The 18960-nt window shown below is 38.2% G+C and overlaps 1 protein-coding gene and 1 non-coding gene across 2 annotated transcripts; one reads left to right on the top strand and one right to left on the bottom strand.

Annotated features, from left to right (window-relative positions):
- Positions 1-12923: 12923 nt before the first annotated feature.
- Positions 12924-18285, top strand: LOC143853339 (protein indeterminate-domain 7-like). The gene is made up of 3 exons (XM_077363076.1): positions 12924-13272; positions 14398-14794; positions 16901-18285. The coding sequence occupies exons 1-3, from the start codon at positions 13092-13094 to the stop codon at positions 18003-18005; spliced, it is 1683 nt and encodes a 560-aa protein (XP_077219191.1). The 5' UTR covers positions 12924-13091; the 3' UTR covers positions 18006-18285.
- On the bottom strand, positions 16305-16377 carry TRNAA-AGC (transfer RNA alanine (anticodon AGC)). Its single transcript has one exon. It is a non-coding gene; the product is annotated as a tRNA-Ala (tRNA).
- Positions 18286-18960: the final 675 nt, after the last annotated feature.

Below are 18960 nucleotides of genomic sequence, written 5' to 3'. Positions count from 1 at the left end.
GCAAAACTAAAGAAAAATACAAACCCTCTTTTGGGTTTATTTCCAAGTTTCACCATCTCACTTTCTTAAGATTGCCTTTTTCCTGTTTCTGAGTGTGATAGGAATTTAGCCTGTATGGGTAAATATCAAAATAAAACAAAGTGTATAGTGCTAATGTCAGAATTTGGCAGTTGGAATATCAGTCTCCTGTATGTATTGAAAACATGGGTTTGTTAGAATATTACAAGTAGGAATTCATTAATGAATGTATTTATATAAGGTCTGCCATGGTTGTTGAAATGATTTTTTGAGTTGAGAAACAGATGCATGCAGATGATAAATGAAGATAGAAAAAGTAGGGCCATCATCTATAGAAGATATTCTCTTATGCTAGATTTGTGCAATCCATAGGGAAAAAATGATTTTCCTTAAATGTTTCCTGTTTTTAATTCTATCTCTATACTTGTACCATATGAAGGAAGTTATGGTGGAGTAGTGTCATTATCAAAGCAAGAGAGTGTGGACAACATCTTCCTTCTTAGCTACGGCATGCCATGCGCCTAAACTTAAGTATTAATTAGATGTAGCATTTTATATGTAGTACGTAGTTCATTTCTTTATGTTTGTATCATTTATTCCAAAACTGCCCCCTCCCTTTATATTGTAGACTTTGGCAATGGCACTCTTCACCTTATTAAGCATTTGTTTTATTGCCTAGTTGCTACTAATGCCTTCTTTCATTTTAACAGCCTCAGGTAATTACAATATGAAATGAGGAGTGCTATTATAAAAGCTGTTAGTGATTTTGGATTTTCAAAATCATGTATTTTGCATGTTTTAGTGTTTTTTTGAAAAATGTTTTTATCAAAAGCGTTTGGGAAAAAGAAAATATTTTCTTGGAAAGATTTGCTTTTTACAAAAGGACGTAGAAGTGTAGTTGACAAGATAGTCTCGTACCGAATGAGAAAAGAAAGAGAAGGGCTTATAAAGCCTTATTACTCTTCTCTACTACTTGTTTGGTTGCACATTGGGTTGGTGGACCCGTGGGACGGTGCAACGCACCGTTCGCACACGTGCGGGCGACAATGGGCTATAGGGCGCATAGTGGCGCTTTATTGGTTTTTTTTAGGCGCACTTTGGCTATAGGACGCTTTTTTAGGCCACAATGGGCTATAGGGAGCATAGTGGCGCTTTTTTGGCATTTTTTTAGGCTCACTTTATTGGCGTTTTTTTATGGGAAATGAGCTATAGGGCGCATAGTGGCGCTTTTTTAGGCGCACAATGGGCTATAGGGTGCATAGTGACGCTTTATTGATGTTTTTTAGGCGCACTTTGGCTATAGGGAGCATAGTGACGCTTTATTGGCGCTTTTTTAGGCGCACAATGGGCTATAGGGCAAATAGTGACGCTTTTTTAGGCGCACTTTGCACTTCGCACGGTTGCGAAGAGCGATTTGAGCCTTTAATTTTTTCAGATTTGATCTGGACCGTTTTATCAAGATAAAAGTGGATTGATCTGATGGGTGACCCGAATGGTTCGGTTGAGTTGGGCCTAATGGTCGGCCTAGTACACCAACGGTCAGCAGATGTGATCCATTAGGTTGTGTCTCTTCCCCCAACGGTCGAGAGCCCAGGGGGTGCGTCCCGCACCGTAGATGGTTGATCTAACAGTTACGGGGTTGGAGGAAGGTTTTGCACAACCCAACAGTCACTTCTAGGATCGATCACAACCGTTCAATAATAAATGGGTGCGATCTAACGGTCATATTTCAAACATTCTGGAAATGTGCCCTGTAGATGTGTTCTTTACACTGAAAAGACACCAGAGACTCTATAAAAAGAGCAGATTTCTATCATTTAAGTACAGAAACGAATTGGCAATTTTGACAGACTTTAAATTCTCTTCTACATTCTTTCAAAATCCCCAAGTATTTCTACATACTATTTTTCTTTTGTTTACTGTTCTAGATATTGTTCTTCTGCAGAAACAGTATCTGAAAATTTCTCTAAGGCTTGAAATTTCTGAAGGCCATTTCTTGGAGGCAATTCGCGGATCCCCTTTGCACACTACTGGTGAGGGCGAATATTGTCTTAAGGAAAGTGATATCACGCCTTGAAGCAACACATTTCTGTTCTCTCATCACCAACAGTGACCCTCAAATTTTCAATAACAAAAGCAAGGGCGTCCGGATAAAATTTCCCTTCTATCATTCATCCCCCAAATGCTGCCAGCCATTATAGTCTATCTAGTCTGCGTTGAAACAATTAATTTCTAGGTGACGATTTGCTAATGATAGATTCCCACATATTCCTATGAAAAAAATGCGTGGGTAGACAAATATAACTTTCTCAGGCCCGATAGGAATTGCGGATTCTAGTGAAACGGAAGTGAGGGCCGTTCTTCGAGGTATTAGATTGATGTCGGAAAGCGATATGAATATTCTTATTGCAGAGGGTAATTTCCTAAATGTCATCAAATGGTTGGATGGCCGATATTTTCACCCTTGGAGATTTTCTGAGTTCTTGGATGAGATTCGGATCAGGTTGAGGGTCATGGAGTTTGCCTTTTCCATGTCAAGTGGTCGGTGAATAGTGAGGCGAATCGTCTTGCTCGTGCAGGAGTGTCTAGAGCGGGGCTTTGAGTTTTTTTTTTTCCTCCCCCGTGAGGATTCTTATATTTGTTCCTTTGATTTATGGTTTCTGTACTCTTGGCCCTTTGACCGCCTTGGTCATGGGCTTTCTATTTCTTTATTAAAAGATTCACCATTTAACAAAAAAAATGAAAAAGAGCGTGGGTAGAAAGACAAGTTTAGTGTTGTAAAAATGATGCTATGGTGTTCATGCAACCACAAAATAAAACAGATGAAATCAAATAAGCACCCAAAAAAGAGCCCAATATATTTTACTTGGTTTAAATCAAACATGTAGTGCTTATTTGAACGGACGGCTTGGAATTGGATCATCCTATGGTGTGTGCGGTTTGGAATTGGATCATCCTATGGTGTAAGTACAGGACTATACTACTTCTTGGAAAATACAGGACTATACAGGCTTATACCATATAAAATCTCTAAATTTATTGCCTACGTGAAGGTAAAAAATCGATCAATCAAACAGCTTCCAAAATACGAAGGTCTATTAGCAAAGCCTTATATAATACTCTGACCCTATTCTCAATGTATAGATATTTCACTCAAACACGAAAACTATGTGATATTTTTATTACAAATATATTTTATGTGATTCAGATGCATTGTACCCAATCCTTTGCCCCACCAACCTTTATTGACGTGGGGCCCATATTAAATTCATAGGGGTCATAGGAATATACATATACAAGTGATAGAACTCAAAATATAAATATAACCATCGTTTTAAATTTCGGACGAAACAAAACATTTTGTTTCGGGCGAAATATTTTGTTTCGGCTGCTGTCAAAAACGACATTTCATTGGTTTCGAAAAAATACCAGATTTCGTCTGAAATTTTGGGATTTCTTTCATGTTTTGGTCAAAATATGTGAAACAAACAGCTTTTCAAATTAAAAAAGACAAGTAAAGTTTCTATCAAAATGTAAACATTTCGACTGAAACCCTAACAAAAATAACTCCGCTCGCAAAAAGGATAAGAACAATTAAAAAAATGACAAAAAAAGGAAAAAGAAAAATTATATTACCTGGATATTTTGACCGTAATTTTGTACCGAAATATTTTCTTGATTTTTCAAAATTTTGGCTGAAATGTCATACCTAAACCAAAATGTTTAGTTTCATTAACGACCGAAATCGAAATTTAAATCCTTGAATATAACATCGGGGCTACTTGTTGAACCATTTTCCATTCAGAACTTGCAATGGATGGACCATGCATTAAAAAGGCAACTCTTTTGGACAAATCTGGGCCTCCAATAAAAGCATTTAACAAATCAAAAGCTTAAAATTGTCCCATTGGGAGAATTCAAGTGCATGACAAATTGACAATCTATAGCAAGGAGTCAAGGACTACCAAATAAATGGTTTGAATTAGGGCTCAGGACGGGTCAGAGCTGACAGGGCCAAACTTGCACCCCTAGGTTAGACTCGTGCAATGGACTACTAATGGAGATGGATTTTGTATTTTGGTCCATTCATAGCAAATCCTAAAAATAATTTTTCATGAAAGAAATGGGCATCCATTATATAAGAACCTCATTAAGCAAATGACCTCACAGTGTACTTTTGTCTGCTCATACGTTTTTTCATGTGGAAAATATGCAAACATGCTGCACACGTTGAAGACTTTTGTAAAGGCTAATGATATTGGCACTACCATGTTTTATTAACTGAACAAACGCACTTTTGTCTTTTGTTTTTAAATTGACTTGGAGAGCTTTTTGGGAACTGCAATGACCTTTGACAGCTCTTTAAATAATAATAAAAGACAAGATGAGTTAGTTCAATTATCAAAACATGGTTGTGATGATATCATTTCTAGGGGTGTAAACGGATCGAATTCGGAGCGGATATGGCTATATCCGAATTCGATTACAGTATACACTATCCGAATTCGGATTCGACGGATATTTAATATCTATTACCGAATTAGTCGGATATTGTTCGAATTCGGATATTATCCGTATCCGTTTATCCAGTAAATTCGAACATTTTATTGCAGCACTTTATCTTTTTTCTCATACTTACTCGAATGAATTTTCCAAACCTTAAAACTAGACCTCTACATTCTCTTCACAAAATTAACTCTCAAACCCTAAAATATATGAGATCCTCTTCTTCCTTTTAAAACAAAGGCAGAGAGAGAGAGGGAGGCGATGAGGATGGATGATAGTGTTGGTAGTGGTCTTTGGGTTTTTCCTTTTTTGTGTGTGTATATGATGGAATAGTTTGGGCTATTTTGATGGAATGGGTTTGGGCTATTTTTGTTTTTATATTTTTTTTCTAAAAAGAATATTCACTTTTCTTATAGAAACAAAAGATAATGTGTCATTACTAAAAATAAATATTAATGATATTATTAATAATAAATAAAAAGGATTTACTTCTCGGATTCGGATGTTAAACGGGATCGGATATACCATTTACCAGATTCGCATCCGCTAAGAGCCGGATATCTCATAAACGGATTCAGATGCGGACGGTAATCGAATTTCCGAATATCCATTTACACCCCTAATCATTTCCCTTTTGGAAATTCTCACCAGACAACTAGAGAAGTTTAACTTTAAAATGAAAGCGGAATTAATGGATTGGTAAATAAACATGCAAGCAGAGAGAGACATAAGATAAATCATTCAATCGTGGGTTCCACCTCTGAGTGATCTGAGCGGTCCATTGGAACTATCTTGGCGTAATTTTCAGTTTGCAGGATATCCAAAGCGAGGCCTATCAAATGGACGGCTCAGATCATTCAAAAGTTGTACCACAATTAGGTCTGTCTCTATATCAATCTTTTGTTTGTTTGTTGATTAAAATAATTCACATGCCGACGTTGTCGACAATGCATGACACGTCATCTTTATATCACTGTCACCGCCTTTTAACATAAAAAAATAAATAAATCAGAAGGTATGTGAAAGCCCCTCACCGCCCACAAATATGCCTTTCATTTTCCACCGAATTTCCAAAGCACCCTTGCCGTTCTCATTTTCAATACGAAGCTTCGGAAATGATATTTAGCTCTTAAAAGCTGTTACAATTTATCATAAGCTGTGGACATCCAATAAAAAAAAGGGTTCAATAAAATAAGGGTTACCATCACCAAAATGAGGGAATGTGGATTTAGTCAATCACCCAAACGAGAGTGCCAACTTTTAATTTTGCCCACTAATGTATTTTGCATAACCCTATACTCTCAAGGGTGCAACTTGGGCCGGGCTTAACTCAAATTCGACTGGTTAGACCCAATTACTGCTCGGATTGGATTGGAATTTCCTCGGGTTGAAATGAGTTAGACTAGAAAAAGCCAATCCAACTTGATTTGGGATTGGGTTAGGGTTGAGGTCTTGTGCAATCTGATCAGACCCGAATCAGATGTGTCTTCTAATTTTATCCCGATTTTTGAAATCTTAGGCATATTATTTATTTGTTTTTGTATTTTTTTTCTATTTTTGCCCCAAGCTAGAACCCAACCCGACTCAACCAGATCCAATTTGGAAAAGACAGGTTAGATGGGTTGGACCTCCTCGGACGAAGGCTCAGGTTGGGTCAAGCTAGGGTTGAGGGAATGGCATCTCAGGTTAGGCTGGGTTTAGCATCAACCCGACCCACCCCGGTCCGAGTTGCACACTAAGCTATTTTACACCTTTGATAATGAAGATTTCTAAGGTAAGAAGCGTGTTTTCATAAAGAACAAGGGCTGGCCATATCAATTTCCCTTTTTAGCTTAGACCCCAGATGCTTACCTCAGGGTTGAAAGTGATCGTGGTTGCCAATTTGAGCTAGAGGTCTAACCCCTCGTGACTAAGGAATTTGGTGAGGAGTTTAGGGGTAAAGTCTGCATTTTAGCATTTGACGTGGTCTTTCTTTCAAGGGAAGGAAAAGGGAGCGAGCTAGAGGTCCAACCCCTCGTGACTGAGGAATTTGGTGAGGCGTTTAGCGGTAAATTCTGCATTTGAGCATTTGATGTGGTCTTTCTTTCAAGGGGAGGAAAAGGGAGAGAAAATATTATATATCGTTTCCCTACGGAAAACATATGACCCTAGTCTTTTGGCATCCTCAGTAATTTCAGTACGATACCTCCAATATTTAAATAAAGTTGTCCTTTACTTTTTCTACGGGATGATATCCACCCTACCATATTTTGGTAATGGCACTACTAATTTTACATTTTTTAAACTAACTTTCAAAGGCTATTATCAAAGTAGGGTAGCACATAAATCAATCTTTTTTTTCTACTTTTTTTTTATGGGTAAGCTGGGATTAGGCAGACCCCTACCAGATTGTATTAATAAAGAAAAGGATTACAATAGGAATTAGAACAACCCCAAACAAAGGGGAAACAAGCAAACACAAACTAAAGACATCAAAAAATTACTCCAAAAGCTAAACCAGTGCAGAGAACACAGAAGTAGGGCACCAAAAAAAGAGCCACAAACCCCACCACAAGCAAGAAACCTCAACCTCCAAAAAGGAGGGAAGCCCGAAAGAGGTGGGATGGAAGCTTTCCTTTCCTGTGTGAACCTTGTGCCATCAATTAATCTTCAGATGGGGCTGTCAAAGTGGGAAGATCTGGAGAATGACTATTTCTAGGATTCGAATTTTCTGGATCATTTAGAGCCGCAAATCTATTTGATTGTTGAATGCTAGGATGCACTTAGCCTTTTCCAATAAGGTTTCTATTGACTTTGATTGCTGGTTTTGGGACACTAGGGACAGGGTTTGGATCTTCTCCTCTACTACTTTTCTGGACTGGTTTCCAAACTTTCCTGATGGGAGCTGCCAGAATACGATTGATGTGGGTGCAATCTTCAGTTGAGTGACTAAAATCATGGCAATCTCTACATGCTCAGGGTTTCCAACCATAGACAATCTTTTGCGAGATTTCTCACTTAGAAGTTTTGAGAGTTATAGAATCTCGGAGATTCTGTTCGGCATTAATTAGAACACATAAGCGGACAAAATTTAACCTGGAGGCTTCGGCAGTTTGGGAATCCATGCACAAGGGTTTTCCAATCATGATGGCAACATGACTCAAACAATGAGTTGACCAGAGATGAAGCCCTGGAAACTTAATCCAAACAGGGATTTCAAAAAGATATTTCTTCTCAAGGGGGGGCATCATGAACCCATCTTTGAAGGAGAAGAGGTCTACCTCCGTTTTTCTACTGCTTGACTGGTGAAGAGATTTTTTTTAATGGTATCCAATTGTATTAAAAAGAGAAAGGACCAAGGTGGTCGAGGAACATGAGATCAAAAGCCTATATAAGAGAGGCAAAAGCCTCAAACATATACAAAAAAATCAAGGCGGGAGAGATTCAAAAATACCAAAGCTTCTTTGGACACTCCTCTTACTAGACGATCCGCCATCGAGTTGGCAGAGCGGCGAACGTGCTAAAACACAACAGGAGAAGATCCAACCCAATCTTGCATCTCGTCAAAAAGCCTATCAAACCTCCAAGGGGGTTTTTGCGAACCATTAAGCCATGTGATGTTATCTAGATTATAACGCATGCACTTCTGCCTCCGTTGAATCCACTACCCCTAATGGACCCGGGAAGACCCATACCACCTCCCCAATCTCATTTCTCAGCACTCCACTAATCCCAGCAAGCCCAAGATTCCCTAAACTTGAGCCATCAAAGTTAAACTTAACAAGGCCAATGAAAGGGGGGGGGGGGAATCTTGAACTACTGTTTGCTTTGGCTCCACATTATAATAAATTTCTCTCCATCCTTCCAACAAGTCATAGGTGGAAACAAATTTAAAGCTTGGAAGAGACTTGGCCCATAAGATTGACATGGCAATTGCCTTGGTGAAGAGTAAAGAGGAGCTTCTGGAGGTCTTTTTAAAAATTCTTGCATTTCTTTCTTTCCATAAAACTCAAATTGTGGCTAAGAAGGATATGTTCCAAAGAATTTTACCTTTCTTCCTCCATGGTACAACTGCCCATTCCTCATGAGGTGTCACCATGGCATGTTCAACTCCAAGCTCCTTCTTGACACTTCCTAGGAATTTGTGGAATCTTCATGTTAATCTTTTTGACTTGAACATCTTCAAATGATGATGTCTCCAATGTAGGTGCAAGCTCTTGGTTCCTTTGATCCTTGATCCACAAGACATGTGTTGAGTGGAGCTGTGTAATGACGATTATGACATGGAATTCCTTTATACAATACAACACCTCAAGGCAACACATTAGTCCATAAATGCTAATCAATTTGGTTTGCTAGCATCAGAACAAGAAGGTAAGGTGAATGATTGAACCCATGGGAACCCTTGGGCTTACAAAACCTCTATTGATTGGAGGGCTAGGATCAGCCTATGAAAATAATTTTACGGGCACAACCTATTTCTGTTGTGTTACATCACATGGACGGTTTGGTTCAACCTATGATATGGTCTGTACAGTTCTTTGTCGGCTCGTGCATCGCACAGGGTATATATATATATATACACTAGTAAAAAACCCCGTGCATCAACGGACCACATCATAGGTTGATCGAAACCGTCCATGTGATGGAACACAACATCAATAGGTTGTGCCCGTAAAATCATTTCCATAGGCTGATCCTAGCCCTCCAATCTATAGAGGTTTTCATAATATGTTGTTCCTCTTAGGGTGCCCGGAATTCGTCAATATTTTGAAAGGCGTCCTGAATCCGTAGTATTATGTAATATGTTCACAAAAATCCGTAGTATTATGTAACATATGTACCCAATCCGTAATTTTGCAAAGAAAAAAGTCACTATGTTGACTTTGTCGACTTTTTTTATTACAAAAGCATAAAGGAGAGGGTAGGATTGAAATTATGTGGCTTTAATGGGTGACTTTGTTAAAAAGCATAATAGGAGTGGGTAGGATTGAAAATATGTGGGTTAAATGGGTGCCTTTGTTTAAAAAGTAAAAAAAAAGTGATGTGTAATTCTCATAGAATTTTGGGAGAAATTCAAATAATTCTCTCATTTTCTCTTCTGCTATATATATATAGCAGAAGAGAAAATAAGAGAATTTTTTGAAAATTCTATTTGAATTACACATCACTTTTTTGACTTTTTTAACAAAGGCACCCATTCAACCCACATATTTTCAATCCTACCCCCTCCTTTATGCTTTTTAACAAAGGCACCCATTAAAGCCACATAATTTCAATCTTACCCCCCTCATTTATGCTTTTTTAATAAAAAATCTATAGGGTGATCTTAACCATCCGATTTAAGAGAAATTATTGACACCTCTATAGATTGGAGGGCTAGGATCAGCCTATCGAAATGATTTTACTAGCACAACCTATTGATGTTGTGTTCCATCATATGGACGGTTTGGATCAACCTATGATGTGGTCCGTACAATTCTTTGTCGACCCGTGCATCACACGGGGCCGACTAAAGTCTGCCAAAAAATCAATTCGTGTGGTTGTTCTCACATGCAAAAGCCAGCTGAGGTGGGATCCTCCTCCAATATATATATATATATATATATATATATATATATATATATATATATATATATACACACACACACACACACACACACACACACACACACACACACACTAGTAAAAAACCTCGTGCGATGCACGGGCCGACAAAGAACTGTACAGACCACATCATAGGTTGATCCAAACCGTAGATGTGATGGAACACAACATCAATAGTTGTGCCCGTAAAATCATTTCCATAGGCTGATCCTAGCCCTCCAATCTATAAAGGTTTTCATAATTAAAAAGCATAAAGGAGGAGAGTACGATTGAAATTATGTGGCTTTAATGGGTGCCTTTGTTAAAAAGCATAAAGGAGGGGGTAAGATTGAAAATATGTGGGTTGAATGGGTGCCTTTGTTAAAAAAAGTCAAACAAAGTGATGTGTAGTTCTCATAGAATTTTGAGAGAAATTCAAATAATTCTCTCCTTTTCTCTTCTGCTATATAGTATACTAGTAAAAAACCCGTGCGATGCACGGGCCGACAAAGAACGGTATGGACCACGTGATAGGTTGATCCAAACCGTCCATGTGATGGAACACAACATAAATAGGTTGTGCCCCAAAAATCATTTCCATAGGCTGATTCTAGCCCTCCAATCTACAGATGTTTCCATAATTCCTCTTATCTTAAATCGGATGGTCAAGATCACCCTATAGTTTTTTAATTAAAAAACCATAAAGGAGGGGGGTAAGATCGAAATTATACGGCTTTAATGGGTGCCTTTGTTAAAAGCATAAAGGGGAGGTAGGATTGAAATTATATGATTCAATGGGTGCCTTTGTTAAAAGCATAAAGGAGGGGGGTAGGATTGAAATTATATGAGTTGAATGGGGGCATTTGTTCAAAAAAGTCAAAAAATGTGACGTGTAATTCTCAGGTGATTTTCAAAAAAATTGAAAAAACCCTCCTCTTTTCATCCCAGCTTATTATAGTAGATAGATAGATACTAGCAAATCGCACGGGTCAACAAAGAATTGTACAGACCACATCATAGGTTGATCTAAACCGTCCATGTGATGGAAGACAACATAAATAGGTTGTGCCCGTAAAATTATTTCCATAGGCTGATCCTAGCCCTCCAATCTATAGAGGTTTCGATAATTGTTGTTCCTCTTAAGTTGCCCATAATTCGTCAATATTTTTACAGGTGTCCTGCATTCGTAATATCAAACTTTTCGTAATTTGATTCTCACATAGTGAATAAGGAAAAGTAGTTCCCGATTTCCAACACGACTGGGTTCAACCCGACCCAACTCGATTTGCAATTTCCTCAACCTGACCCAACCCGATTTCCAATTCGGGTTGGGTCGGGTCGGGTCGGGTTGACTTGATTTGATATGGTACCAATTGTTGACCACCTCAACTCAAGCCGGGTTTTTTTGGATTTTGAGAACCAATAGTGAGTCACCAATAATCAGTTTTTAACTCAAAATCGGTTCTCAAAATCCAAACCAAACAGGGACTAACAATTAACAAAGGGAATGTTATCCGCACTACTATATTTTGATGATCACACTCCTCACTTTATTAAAGTACGGTATGGCTCGCACCATAAGATTATCCAAACTGTCCATTGTGGGCTGTGGAAACTATTTCAATGTTGAAAAAGAAAAACACATATACAGAACTTCTTCAGATGGAACCCAAATTCGAGTTTCGGGTAGGGTCGGGTTGCCCGACAGCCCAACCCGACCCGATTTCCAATTTGGGTTGATTTTTCCCAACCCAACCCAATCCAACTCGATTTGCGAAAAAGCTTAACCCGACCCAACCCAAATTCGAGTTGAACCCGACCCGCGTGGGAACATCCAAATAACAACGATGGTTTCAAATTATATATAGTGCTAATGTCCTAACTACCATATTTTATAATGGCACTACTCACCGTATTTTGATGATCGCACTCCTCACTTTATTAAAATGCACGGTATGGCTCGTACCATAGGATGATCTAAACCGTCCATTAGATGGGCCACTACCTACATAGGTTGTGCCCCAAAAATAATTTTTCATAGGTTGATTCGAACCCTCCGATCTATAGTGGGTTATAGGTTGATCCAAACCGTCCATGTGATGGAACACAACATCAATCGGTTGTACCCGTAAAATCATTTCCATAGGTTGATCCTAGCCCTCCAATCGATAGAGGTTTCCATAATTGTTGTTCCTCTTCGGGTGTCTGGAATCCATCAATATTTTGCAAGTGTCCTGTATGAGTAATATAAAGTAGTTCTTTCGTTATTGTCATATGTCTTTACCTCTTCTTGGTAGTTTTTTTTTGTAATTGTCATAGACAGGTACCCTGGGTCGGTACTTTTCGTATGTAGATTACGATTTTACCCTTAAAATAATTTCTCATAGAGATAGATGTTAGATATCAGCAAAGGGGTTAATAGTAAAAGTGTAATGCTGATGTGTAAATCTCACCGAAAAAGAAAAGAAATTCCTTTTTTCTCTAGCTATATATATATATATATATATATATATATATATATATATATATATATATATATATATAAAGGGGCCTCGAAGTAATTTTCTCACATCTTTACTATTGTAACAACCCTAAAAAGCTAATTAAAAAAGCGTCAACCAAATTGGGTAGTGCCATTATCAAAATGTTGTAGTGTGGATGTCACTCCCTAAAAATAATGAGAAACGCTGCTGATTAGATGGCATTAAGGGGGGTCTAGGTAATTTTTAGCCCCAAAACCCTAACTAGGGCAAGGGGTAACATCGTAATATAGAAGGAGAGTAAGGGTAATCTCTCAACCTTTAGTGGTATATACTATATGAGCCGAAGAAGACCCGGTTCCGATGTTGTTCTTGTGCCAACAGGTTTCTTCCTCAGCAGAAATGAAGGAGAATTCTCTGGTTTTTGTCTTCCTCTAGCAGAAACAAATCCCGGGTTTCATGCACATGAGAAAGAAAAGTCCATTAGAAGAAAAAGAAGGTGATCTGAATAACTAAGCAACCATGTCAAATCTCACTGGTGAAGGTGGAAGCTTTTCTTCTGGTAATACAGGTGAAGAAGTACAACAGATTCATCAAAATCCTTTCCATGCCTCCAATTCCACTGCCACTACTACTAACAGTAATAGTTCTACCTCCCAACAGCAACCCACCAAGAAGAAAAGAAATCTTCCAGGAACTCCAGGTAATTATTCAGTTTCCCATTAGTCTTTATTACTTAATTTTTTATAATCAGCTTAGATTTCTATTGAGTATCTTATGATGTGAATCGATTAAGGGCTGAATATTAACGGGCGAATTCTGGTGAGGCTGGTGGGGAACTCGATGACGAGTTTTCAAGAAGGGGAGTTTGATGCAGGAGCATCCTGAGAATGTTTACATAAGCCCTTAATTACTTTTTAGAGTTGGATTTTGCTTTATTCCATTAGTGTTTCTAGTCTGTTTTTGTTATCATTATTGTTTCTAGTCTGTTTTTGTTTGATTTTATTGTAATAAGTTTGATAGTTGTTAGTTGGGAGTATGGGTTTGATTGAGGTCAAATAAAGGGTTTTTTGTTTTTTTTGTTTTGTGGGTTTTGTGATGGGAAGAGGCAGGGTTTTGATGGTTTTTAAGGATATTTTTAAGTTAAAAGTGGTTTTTGAAATGAAGAATTATTGGGGTATTTTTGGTGGTTGGAGGTTCCAATTATTGGATGGTGAATACAATAATTGCAGAAAACTGTTAAACTTGATTTACTTTTCTTGTTTTCCTACTGTTTTCATTTTTTTTTTTTAAATTGATCTTTGAATTAACACTGATATGAACTTGATTCTCCCTTTATATCTATCTATCTATCTCTCTTCTTCTTCCTGCTGTTTTCAGTTTTTTTTTTTATTGATCTTTGAATTAACAGTGATAAGAACCTCTCTCTCTCTCTCTCCCTCTCTCTCTCCTTTTACTGTTTTGAGCTTCTGATTACGGGTTTTGCATTTACAGTTTTATTATAAAATTTCCACTGTTATTGATTAGTGATTAGTGATTCATATTTACATAAAGGTGATTAGGGTTTGCTTGTTATAGATTATCAGCTACTGGTATGTTGTTTATTCATTATATAGTTGTAATTTCTCGGGGTAACTTTGTTTCCTTTTTCATGTGATGGGAATGTTGTCTGATATTTCATGATAAATTACATCGGATAATAATATTTATCAACATTTCATACTAAATTACTAGCCAAAAAGCTCTCAACATGACTGAAACCATGATTTATTTGTGGGATAAATTTATGATACAAACTAAAATAATTATCATATATTTCAATTTGCAGACCCAACTGCTGAAGTGATTGCCCTTTCGCCGACAACACTAATGGCGACGAACAGATTCATATGTGAGATTTGTAACAAAGGATTCCAAAGGGACCAAAACCTCCAATTACATCGGAGAGGTCATAATCTTCCATGGAAGCTTAGGCAAAGGACGAGCGCGGAGATTAGGAAGAGGGTCTATATATGCCCTGAGACAACATGTGTGCACCATAACCCGAGTCGCGCATTGGGCGATCTCACCGGAATCAAGAAGCATTTCTGCCGGAAACATGGCGAGAAGAAGTGGAAATGCGACAAGTGTTCGAAGAAATACGCGGTGCAATCGGATTGGAAGGCTCATTCCAAGACATGTGGGACTAGAGAATACAAATGTGACTGTGGAACCATCTTCTCAAGGTACATTTACAATGAGAATTCCTTCATTTTAATAAGAAAGTAATATATTTACCCCCCTTTTGTTCCCAGGGCTACACCTCCTTGACTACAATGGGTGGCCTGAGGAAGAAAATGAGGCGAATATATCATTTCCCTTTAATACAATGTGTAGTGGGCTTTGATTGGTACGATTTGTCTATTTGATAGCCGCCCGTTGAATTTCTCTTAGGGCCCAAAAATCATGTCAATCAATTCCTAATTAAGATCAAATAATGTGTATTAGTTTGTCGTTGAATTGTAAACCATTGCCTTTATGTAGATTTTGGCAATTCATCTTCAGTGAGAAAATAATTCACGTGGTTAGTTGTGAGGATTGGATGATTGATGTGATTTTTCTTTTAGCTATAAGAGGAATAAGTACAGTCGGGCCAATTTCTTAGGATGATCCAAACCGTTCATTTGATGGGGCACCACGTAAATAGGCTGTAACACTGTAAATCATCTCCATAAGATGATCCCAACCCTCCGATCTGTAGAGGTTTCTATAACGTGGGTTTGGATCATCCTTTAGAGATGATTTACTGGGTATGGCCTAATGGCCCATCAAATGGGTGGTTTGGATCATCCTAAGAAATTGGCTCCACTTCACTATTGCTTCTTACATAGAGTGCTTCTCATAGTACCCAAAAAAAAAATAAAAAAATTTAGGGAAATGATATGTTCACCCCCCCCCCCCCCCCCCTTCTTCCCCTGGCCACCCCGTGTAAAAAAGAGTAGTCCTGAATACACCAGAGGGGTTTCCCGGGGAAATGATACATTCACCCCTTTTTCTTGTGAGTCGACATAAAGAAGACAGGAGTCAGGAATTTGGAATTCTTTTAATACAAAGACTCAACCCAACACCCCTAAAGACTTTGCTTACATTCCAAATTTAAAATAATCAACAGAGTGTTTTAAAAATTAGGTTGAGCAGTCGAAAAATTCTAAAAAATTGACTAAAATCAATCAAGGCTTTGGTGGTTGTTTTCAAGATAAAAATCACTGATAACAATGAGATGAACTCGAAGATACTTAGGCCATGTTTGGCAACCATGAAATTTTTTTCCATGGAATATTGGTTTATCAAGTGGTGAAAGAGGGATAAGGATTGGACGAGTGAGGAGAGAGTGATATGTCACTGAAAAAAGGGAAAATAAAAACTCTAGTCAAAATAGAGTTTTATTTTTTCTTATTTTCTGTAACTTGTCATTATCTCCTCCCTCATGCCCTCTCAATCCTATCCCTTCCCTTCCCTTCTCTCAATATTTGGTAAGCTAAAATTCCATGGAAAAAAAATTCAAGTATATAGAAAATGGAGATGCCCTCTCAATTCTATCCCTTCCCCTCTCTCAATATTTGGTAAGCTAAAATTCCATGGAAAAAAATTCAAGTATATAGAAAATGGAGATGCCCTCTCAATTCTATCCCTTCCCCTCTCTCAATATTTGGTAAGCTAAAATTCCATGGAAAGAAGATTCAAGTATATAGAAAATGGAGATGCGGGGTATCGATCCCCGTACCTCTCGCATGCTAAGCGAGCGCTCTACCATCTGAGCTACATCCCCTTCTTATTGCTTGATAAAACTAATTGTTAAAACACTATTTGATTATACGTTACTCCTTCTTACCTTCCTCTTGCTGTCCTATCTTTAAAATAATATCATCTTCAGTATAATGCTAGTGTAGATGATTGGGAAGAGTTCGAGAAAGATGCATGTTTTTCTCCTATTTACAACGAATATACATCTACTTATGTTGTAACTATGGTTTGGAACGTCTGATCAATTCCAAAAAAACAGGTAGTTTTGAATTATTCGGGATTTCTTTTAAACTTCAGGATTTATCAATTATGTGGAGAATTTTGTAACTATGGTTTGGAAAAGTCTGATCAATGTGGTTCTTAGAGAATAAGCAATCCAAGGTGGGTCACACCATGTGAGTTATCAGATTGATCAAGGTGGCCCACGTAGAAGGTAGCTTATGCATTGTAGAATTGCATCAGATTATCGCTCATAATAATTTGTTCTACACTTACTAAATTAAATTTGATACTAAACATCGATCAAACAATTTCATTGCGTTGTACAGGAGAGATAGCTTCATCACCCATAGAGCTTTCTGTGATGCATTAGCTGAAGAAAACAACAAAGTAAATCAAGGACTCATGGCCACCATGGGAGGAAACATACAAGGTCAGGTTTCTGAACTCATGTCATCATTGCCCATAAACAATTCGGCCAATTCTTCAATGGGAATCTCCGATTTCAATCACGATACAAAAAACCCACTAAAATCGCTCTCACACGACCTCATGCCGATGCCTTTGAAGTCCCTAAACATGGCCGGAGGAATGTTTTCTAGCAGCTCTGGAGCCCTATTTGGTCCTAGAACCATATCTTCGGCCTCTTCGTGCCTCCAACTAAGCGGTAACAATAGTTCATCGAGCTTCGATGTCCTCAATGACGGTAAAAATGGACGCCCGATGGTCGGATCAGCCCACATGTCGGCCACCGCATTGTTACAAAAGGCAGCTCAGATGGGTGCAACTGCTAGTAATAATATCAGCCCTCCCATGATGCAAAGGAGCTTCAGCATGGGAGGATCAGATCAAATTCCTAACATGAGATCATATGGTGGGATTCATCAGAACAACCCATATGATCAGATTCAATCTCAAGCAGATCAATCTCAGTTGGTAGGTATTGATGGAGGAGGATTTAGTAACCAATTCTTACAAAAAAACCCACAAGACATGTCAGCGCAATTTTTCGATCCGGCGGCCGGAAGTGATAATCCGGTGATGAATGATATGGGTATGTTTTCGCCGGCGGGGGGACTGTTTATGGGTGGTGGGGAGCAAATTCAACACCAGGGGTTTTTGAAGAATATGGAGCATGAGAGTAGTGCAACTAGTAGTTTGTTACAGGGAAGGAGCCCAAATTCAGGGATGGGGATTCCGGCGAGTGGACGCAATCCGGCAATGTCGAGGTTTGGAGGCAGTGGTGGTGGGGATATGATGACTGTGGATTTCTTGGGCGTTGGAGGAACAAGGTCAGTGAGCTTACATGAGCAACAACAGCAAGGTATGGAGTTTGATGCAGTTAGTCAGCAGAGATTACAAGGTCTTCATCAGTTTCAACAACAGCTCTCACATGGCCAAGCTGGAATGGATAAACCCATGTGGGATGTTTGAGGAATATCAGTTATCTATCTTTGAGGAACATCACCTGTACCTTTCTTTTTCTTTATGATGATGATTTCGTCACTGATTTAAAGCCATATATAGAAAAATCAGTGTCTTTAGTTTTTTTGGCTTTTGGTTCAGTTGAACTCTTTATCAATGAATGATGATGATGTTAAGGTGGCAAAAAGAGAATGAAAAGAGAAACCTTGTATTATAAGAAGTTGGTGAGAATGATGACATTTTCAGTCAACATGGAATTTAGCCCAAGAAAGGGAAGCTTCAAGTTCAATTTTTTTACCACATGTTTGAACAAAAATTCAGACTAAAAGATTGGGATCTTGACTTCATAACCCTTCCTTTTACATTCTAGGTCACAGTTTTAGAAACCGTCCTTAAAAGTAGGCGCCGCTAATGATAGTGGAAATTTTGGTCATTTTAAGTTGGGAAATGATATCTCCACTCCTTGCTTTGATAATGACATTCATATTTTTATTAAATACTTAGCTTTTTCATTTCTCTATTACCTTCTTACTAGTTGCCTAACACATTTTTGTGGCATCATTTCAAATAGGAGTCCAACTAAGTGTGAAATCAATCCTAAAAATCAACAATGGGTCCCACACGGGGCCTAATATGGCCTTAAAAGAGGAACTTGATCTGAGGTGGAGTCCCATTTGTAACTATTTGGGCCGTTCTTCGAGGGAATAGTAATCCTTGTATAAGCCGTTCTTAGATAATTTTATCCTAAATAAACCCCTGATACCGGTAACCTTGCTTCTATAGAATACCTTACTCAATTGTGCATGGGAGAGTAGTGGAATGAGAAGTCAAACAGGAGAAGCAAGGAATATCAGTCAAGGGGGAGAGTAGTGGAATGTGTAAGTGTCGTTTGGTTATCATGGAACTGTCAGGGAGTTTGCTCGAAAATAAAAAGTCGTTTGTGTTTGGCTTGATGAATTTGAGA

The sequence above is a fragment of the Tasmannia lanceolata genome, unplaced genomic scaffold (assembly GCF_043159265.1).
Source record: "Tasmannia lanceolata isolate RefF3 unplaced genomic scaffold, GAP_Taslan_0.1 ptg000019l, whole genome shotgun sequence".
In the NCBI taxonomy this organism is placed as follows: Eukaryota; Viridiplantae; Streptophyta; class Magnoliopsida; order Canellales; family Winteraceae; genus Tasmannia; species Tasmannia lanceolata.
The sequence above is the reverse complement of the archived record's forward strand: the minus strand, read 5'-3'. Positions and strand labels throughout refer to the sequence as shown.

Excerpts from the sequence above, each read along its gene's own strand:
- LOC143853339 (XM_077363076.1), top strand. The coding sequence starts at position 13,092 with ATGTCAAATCTCACTGGTGAAGGTGGAAGCTTTTCTTCTGGTAATACA. Across the intron at positions 13,273-14,397 it reads AAATCTTCCAGGAACTCCAG|ACCCAACTGCTGAAGTGATT; the intron begins GTAATTATTCAG and ends TTCAATTTGCAG. Across the intron at positions 14,795-16,900 it reads TGTGGAACCATCTTCTCAAG|GAGAGATAGCTTCATCACCC; the intron begins GTACATTTACAA and ends TGCGTTGTACAG.